At 35.0% G+C, this 7,611-nt stretch overlaps 1 protein-coding gene across 2 annotated transcripts in view; it reads left to right on the forward strand.

Moving 5' to 3' along the window:
- The window catches only part of LOC104692827 (pleckstrin homology domain interacting protein), a 107,516-nt gene extending 100,563 nt beyond the window's left edge, over nt 1–6,953 (forward strand). The window contains exon 40 of one of the 2 annotated variants that reach the window (XM_039568951.1): nt 762–6,953. In XM_039568951.1, coding sequence (XP_039424885.1) covers nt 762–1,408 — 647 coding nt within the window. In that variant the 3' untranslated portion in view covers nt 1,409–6,953. The remainder of the gene's footprint in view (nt 1–761) is intronic. The other variant, XM_039568953.1, reaches the window with a different exon arrangement.
- Nucleotides 6,954–7,611: the final 658 nt, after the last annotated feature.

Here is a 7,611-nt window from a genome sequence, read left to right on the forward strand (position 1 = left end):
TGTGCTTTTAGTGCATGATGGTGTACATTTGAACACAGCAGAACCTGTGTGTGGGTGTTACATCAAAGGGCTGGAGGAACTATCATTCTGGCTATGAGCCTGTTCTTGGCCACATTTCAGGCAAGGGCTGTGGTATCAGAACATCTTCCTAAGAGGTCCTGTGACATGCCCCTCTGAAGAAGCTGAGTACCGCTCATGTAATGAAAACTCATACCCCATAAAAGTCTCCAAGCAAGTACATTCTGCTGTCTGTTAATGTGAAAAATCTCTACAAATTTGATACAAAAGATGCTACCTCAGGTTGAAAGAAAATTTTTATTTCTCCAGAGATGACCTACTGTGAAGCATTCCCAGTTCTTCCAGTAAAGCTTCTTGAGCAACCTTTTGCTGTTGCAGATACAAAATAGGAGTTTTGTCCACTGGTGCTGTATCACCTGAGAAAAACCCTTCAGCTGTTCCCTTTTTTTTCCTTCTTTTTTTCCTCCTGTGTTTTTCCTGGGGGTTTTTTGTTTGTTGGATTTTTTTTTTTCCTTGCAGCTACTGTGTGCTAAATCCAACTAGAAGTTAGTCCTCATTCTATACTGGAGTGAAACTCTCTGAGCTCAACTTTGGGTTTCTTAGATTTTGATAAATTGACAATCACTGTGAATCCATTCAGATATTTTAGTGAGAGTTTTTATTAAGGCAGTGTGAAAATGAATGTAAATGCAAATCTGTTATGTGACATGTACTTACAGCATTTCTGTACCATTTCTTTACAGCAGATTGCAAGAATAATGCTTTGGCATCAGGAAGCATTCAGGTAAATGGACACGGAGGACAGCCTTTGAAACCTCCAGTTAAAAGAGGTCCTGGACGGAAACCGAAGGTGGAGACTAATAACAGTAGCTGTGAAGTGGTGGTGCACAAGAAGAGAGGCAGGAAGCCAAAAAAGCTACAAATTGTTGAACAGCAAAAGGTTGCAGAGCAGAATACAATCCAGACCACAAGGGATATACCAGAGGAAGCCTCTGTTTCTACTGCATGCAATTCTCTTTCTGAAAATAATGTGAAGGAAGACTTGTTACAAAAAAAAGGCCGTGGGGGTAGAAAGCCAAAAAGGAAGATAAAGAGCCGCCAGCCAGGCTCAGACCTCTTAGTTCCTGCAAACGTTAAAATGCAAACAAGAAGCAGGAGGAAAAAGACACATGAGCCTATGGAGGAGAGTTCTGAAGAACTTAAAGATTCTGAACCTCACATGAGAACTAGAAACCAGGGTAGGAGGACAGCCTTTTACAATGAAGATGACTCTGAGGAAGAGCAAAGGCAGCTATTGTTTGAAGACACCTCCTTAACTTTTGGAACTTCAAGCAGAGGCAGAGTCCGAAAGTTGACTGAAAAAGCAAAAGCTAATTTAATTGGTTGGTAATTTTTACCAAGGGTTTTACTTCAGAATGCTATGAAGCAGGTACAGTTAAGGAAGAGCAGAACAGACTTCTGCTTCCCTGCTGCTATTATGGGTTAGAAGAGTATGTTCTGATTTGGGGAGAAAAATATAGCAAAACAATAAACTGAAAGAACATTCTTTGAAAGAAATATATATTTTAAACTTTTGCTATTTATTGCCCTCCAAATAGGTTATACATTTCAACAGTCATTTTGTTCACAGTTGAGAATAATTGAAGCAATTCTGACTGACGTACAGAGTTCAGATCTACTCTGCTCAAGTAGTATGTAATATCTCTACATACTTGAAAAAAGGTAATAGAACTTTTAATTGCCACAAATTAAAAACAGAAATCTATTTTTGACCAAGCAAGGTACACTTCGATTGTAGAGTCAAGTCGCCTAGGAAGGCGGACTTTGGCAAAAAGTGGCAGTAAATTCACTTACATTTCTATTAAATAATACAATACCAAACTTGGCTAATCTGAAAATGTTTAATTTCAGTTGTGATGGAACATTCAGCTGCAAAAGAAGCCTAGCAGAGGCCGTTGTTTATCCAAGTTCTGCCAAACATAGCAAAAATGTAATCACAAATATATATATCCACATTGGAAAAAGTTTGACTAATGTCTAATTTTTCAGACCTTGATTCTTGTATCAATCACTAAATCTCTGTTTATTGTGCCAAAGACTGAGAATCAGTGCAGTGGAAAACCTTTTTTTCTTTTTGAGTGTCAGTACAGCATACCATTTGCAGTGATAAAAGCTGTGTCTTGTTTTAAATAGTAAATTGTTAACATTGTTCTGAAATGTATCCTTTTTGGTACTTCTGGTAGAAAATAATGCACTGGTGGGGTCCTTTGACAGAGATGTTTTAGTCTAAATGTATAATTGGTTAAAGGATTCAAGGAAATTACAGGACAGGTATGGAATTATGATGTTTACTTTCTGATCCAGATTGATTGTTGTTTCTACAACTTTAAGACATGCTTAAGAGGCTGAAATGACCTACAAAGAATAGTGTATGTGTATATATTAATATATACATAAACACATCTAAAATATTACCCAGGTATAAATTTTTTTCAGGATTTTTTAGATAGCACTAGAATTGAAAATTTTAAAATGTCATACTTTATAGTTTAATTTTAAGGGGAAGATTGGTTATTTTCAATTATTAGGGTTAAAAGGCCAAATCACTTTTTATGCAATCATGTTTTATACAGTGGTCTCATTGCACATTGTGTTTTTCTGCACTTTTTATGGTATATCACGCTGACATATGTCAATATACACCCTAAAGAAAAATTCCATTTAATGATTGTGCCTTGTATTCTATTATTTCTTGCATCCTTACTAAAATTAAGTTGTCTATTGTAAATGATAACTATATGACTTAGGGGAATGTATTGTTATATGTACTGCTCTGGAAAAGAAAAGCAGTTATTTATTTGTTTATGGTACATTTAGTTATTTTATACCTTTACAAACAAACCTTAATACCATTTTCTATCACTTAAAAAAAGTATTGTCCAGTTTCAAGGAAAAAAAATACATAAGCAGTCGTATTTACTGAGATCTGGTATGGTACAAAAATGTAACCAAAATTTTCTGGTTATACTTTTTTTTGTTTTTACACATTATCTGCAATGTCTGGACGGGAGGACATGCAGAATTAAGACCTTAAATTTGCACAGATTCTGTATATGTATTTGAGGCCTGATTCTTCACTCTTTATTTTCTTAAAAAAAAAAGCTTAAAAGTTTGAACAAAGAACATTGGTATTTGCCACCAAGAGTAATAGAAATATGCTATTGTGGATAGCAGATTAGTATCCACCATACCTAGTTTTAGGTAGTTCATTTTACTACAAAAAATGGCTAAGATATTTTCCAGATCCTCTTTGAATTGTCATGGATTTGAACTTGGGGGGGCAGGGATTAGTTTGTATTTCATTTGTTGGCATATTTATTTTTTTCTAACAAGTATTTCTTTATCATCTGATTAAAATGGAGTCACTAGACATGTGGTAAGATAACAAGCTACGTTTGTACAGTTGCAATACAGCTTCACAATTCAAAACTGATTGATTCTACTTGTTAATTTTGTCAGATCATCACTGATGAAGGCAATCATTTGAAAATGTGTAATTTCCTGATGTTATCTGCATTGTAATATATAAAATAGATTTTATCTAAAATTCATCTTCTGTATTTACTCCGTTTGTAATAATGTTTTATATGGCATGTTTATGTATATATTTATATATCGAGAATACCTTGTGTGTAAGTTTTGGAGACTGAAATAATCTGCGTTCCCTTAACAGTAGGTAGAAGATTGTACATCTTAATTTTACGAGGATAGAAGGCCTTACCTGCAGAACATGGGTACTGCTTCCCACCCAGTAATATTGGTGACTTTAGCCAGTAAGTTTTTGATTCTTATTAGACACATTAATGTTTTTCCTTTAAAAATAAACTGTGGATAATTTGGGTCAATGTTTTTATAGAAGCATCACTAGAAATTTATTAGAAATTAATACCAGATTTATTTAAAAGGTCTATTTTTTATAATTTAATTTCACTGGGTTGCAAACTTTATTTATGAGACTTTAGTCACCATCAGACTGTATTTTGGTTGGGGAAAAATTTATTATTTGAAGTGGTTGTGAGATACTGTATCAATACAGAAAAACAGCTTTTCATTACAGAATCTTAGGTTTTTAAATGTGAGCAATAAACTATTGGTCAGTGTTCTGAAATAATTTAAGAACTATAGTTATATGCATGTTTTATAATGCCATATCAAGTATCTAACAACTGGTTCAGAAAATGGAGTATCAAAATCTCATGTGCTTGTTTTACATTTGCATTGTAAATAACATAGCTTCATAGTCACATGCAAACAATCTGGCAGCAATTAACTCAGTTTTATTCATTAAATTCATTTATATTTGACCTGGATATGAGGATACTGTTCTGGTATTTCTACGCTATACTGGGAAACATTAAAATTGGTATTTGCTGCTGAGTGGTATCTTGATAACAGTGTGTTCTTTAACTACCAGTGAGGAAATACTTCTGCTTCTGCCATAAGTGTGCTCTAAATGTTTAACAGGAGTCATTGTACCTGTGCCTACATACTTAACAACTCTTTAGCCACTTTGCTTCTGTTGTTAGTGTGTTCTCTGGGAACTGAAATTTTACCACTGTAGTGTTCATAATTATTGTCAATATTGAACTAGAGCTCTTTGTCACTCGGCAATGACCAGTGATACAACTTTACAGAGAAATGTCTTCCTCCAGTGATTCAACTGCTGTGATAAAGATTTACAGACGTTTATTTGTACAGTGTCCGGTTTGTACCTGTGATCAGTTTGTTGATAGACTTGTAAGGTTGAGTTGGTTGAGTTAAATATTACTATGGCTTAATATTTTTAAAACTAGTAATTGATAAAGGACCCTGATGCACCACATATAGATATTAATATCTATTAAAAAGTAAATTGTAGTGTAGAGACAGCTTATTCACTGTATTGCTGTACAAATATTTTTAAGTACCAATTCTGTGCCAGAGGCTTTTGTCTTACCAAAAAAAGGACTACATGCAACACAAAAAATAGTCTGTCCATTCAGTAACTTCAAGCTTGTTATGATTTTTACACTGCATTTTAAAATATTTTGCTCACATTTGTTGGATCGAGGACTACAAGTAAATGCTTTAGTGTGTAAGTTGAATTTAGGCACATGTTAAATAGTTGACTGGTTCTATAAAAGCATTAGTCTTAACTGGATGGAACCCTTTCACCCTGTATTTATATAGTAGATTGGAGGTTAGAGGTTTTATAAGCTCACTTTCATCAGCATTTGCATTTTATTTGTAGCATGTGAATCTTGCTGAGGTAATTTTAACATCGCTGGTCAATCAAGATATAGCCATACCACAATATTCACATTGTGTCCTGAGTCCTTACCTTATTCTGAAATAGTGTATTTTTTCCACAGTAGGTTGTCAAAGGTTTTTCTTTTTGCCTTTTTTTAACAGTTTTAAATTTTTAATTATAACTCTGCTACAATGCTGTGATAGAGAAGGTAGAGGGTTTTAAAACCTCACCTAGAAACAGCAAAAGCTCATTTTCTGTTTACTACCTAAATGAAGACAAATTAACTGTGTAAAATGAGTATATATTTTCTTTTATCCCTGAAGTTCGTGTAACAGATTGGTTTCCAAGGGGACCTAGATATTCAACTGATAAAAGGGCTGTTAGTTTTCTGCTGTAAATTACTGTATATACATGTTTGTTTGTATGGAGAGGAAAGTGTATTACATTTCATAAAACTGGCCAAGGCTTGACAATGTGTTTCAAATAACAAATCTGGCACTGACAGCTTACGTAGCTTCCTGGTTTCGAATCATGAGTACACCTTGCTCACTTTCTATGATGTCTAGGGGAAAACAGCAGGTAGCTTTTAAACCAGAGCTAACCTCTAGGTGCTCTTGTGTTTCTGCTGATTTTAATGCGGGAATTTGCCATGTCATTTTTACAGTGTGTTAGAGGAGGAAACATGCCAGGAAGCCAGATTAAAAGACATCTTAAATTGCAGAAAAAGGTGATTAGCTGCTTCCCCCTCACCCCCCTTTTCCCAAGGTTCTAACAGCCGCAAGGCACTCTAGAGAGAAACTTTATATGCTGCAATAAAATAATGGTGAATAAATTTAGCTTTTAGGAGGTACGTAGTGAGACAAGTACTCATTTGGATCCTTTTCAATGCAGATAAATACATCAGGAAATTAATTTCAAATAATGCAAACAATACATTTTAGGGAAGGAAAGTAGTACTATAGTATGAATTCCTACACTGAAAGAACAGAGAATGAGGTCACACAAACTAGAAGTAGAAAGAAATAGAAGTACCTATCACGTACTGTGTGATGTACATGTACTATTTTGTGCTTACATCTGCGCGGGTTGATTTGCTAATGCATTGAGACCATATAGAAGTTACATTTTTGGACCATACTAAAACTGCAGAAGTGTGGTGGACAACTGGATAATGATCATGTGTGAATTAAGTTCTGTCATAATGTTTCAATATGTATAGAATGGAGCTCAACTTCAAGCAAATTACCTAGAAAGGTTAATTTTAAAACTGACAGGTTTTCAGATTAAAAATCACACTTATTTTGTACAGAATTATGTAAAACACAAATCTGTTGTAATGTAATGAGTAACAGTTTTGAAAACTATAATTCTTTAGCTTTATCAAGGCTTTTTTCCTTCCAGAAATCTAGATTATCATGTTATAACCTGAAGTATCTCACCAGGATAACAGTGCCCTTTCTTTTTGTACATATGGATTGGAAATTTCTTTACTGTTATGTGGACACTTTCTATGTTAGTTTTGATGCATAATACTTTGAATCCTTTTATACAAACTAGAATGTATGTGTAAGAATTACTGTCACTGCAATGTAGTAACTACAAACTTATTTTTAAATAAATAGAAAACATGTTTTTCTAAGCTGTCCAACAGTGTTTGTTTCTATCTAGTAATTTACTGTTCTACGGGACAATTGGGTGTGTGCTTTTCAGAACTCCCCAAATTCAGCTCCTTTTGATTCCTTGTGGAATACGGTATAGCAGTATCTGGTAGTATGGTATGTGGTTAAGTGGGAACAGACAAAATTGGAACTGGAGCACTCTCTGATAGGGATCAGAATTTGCTATTTGGTAGGGGTTTTCACTAAGCCCTGCAGTTCAGGAGGCAATAAAAAGGCAGTAGCATCTGGCACTGAAGACACAGTGTTGCCAGTCCTCTTAGCTCACTTTCACTTGTGCGCCATGGCACCCGCCTCTAATCCTCCAGGAAGCCTTCCCTGTTCAGGTGACAACTATTTGTACTAGAGCTACATCCAATCTATGGCAATTTCTGCTTCCCAACAGCTGTAGAAGAAGCTAAAAACACTTAAGCAGGGAGCATCCCTGCTGCCCTGCCTGTAGAGTACTGGTCTGCAGTCTAGCTGCTCTGAGTGAGTGATGCAGGGAAAAGTCGACACAGGATGTGTTTTCACAAAACTGCAGGGTTGGTTTGTTTATGTTTATGTTTTTCTGCTTAATAGATGCAAGAAAAAAAATGCGGATTCTGTTTAATTTCACGTGTTATTTGCTTTATCAGATATCTTTTC

The sequence above is a fragment of the Corvus cornix genome, chromosome 3, assembly GCF_000738735.6.
Source record: "Corvus cornix cornix isolate S_Up_H32 chromosome 3, ASM73873v5, whole genome shotgun sequence".
Classification (NCBI taxonomy): Eukaryota; Metazoa; Chordata; class Aves; order Passeriformes; family Corvidae; genus Corvus; species Corvus cornix.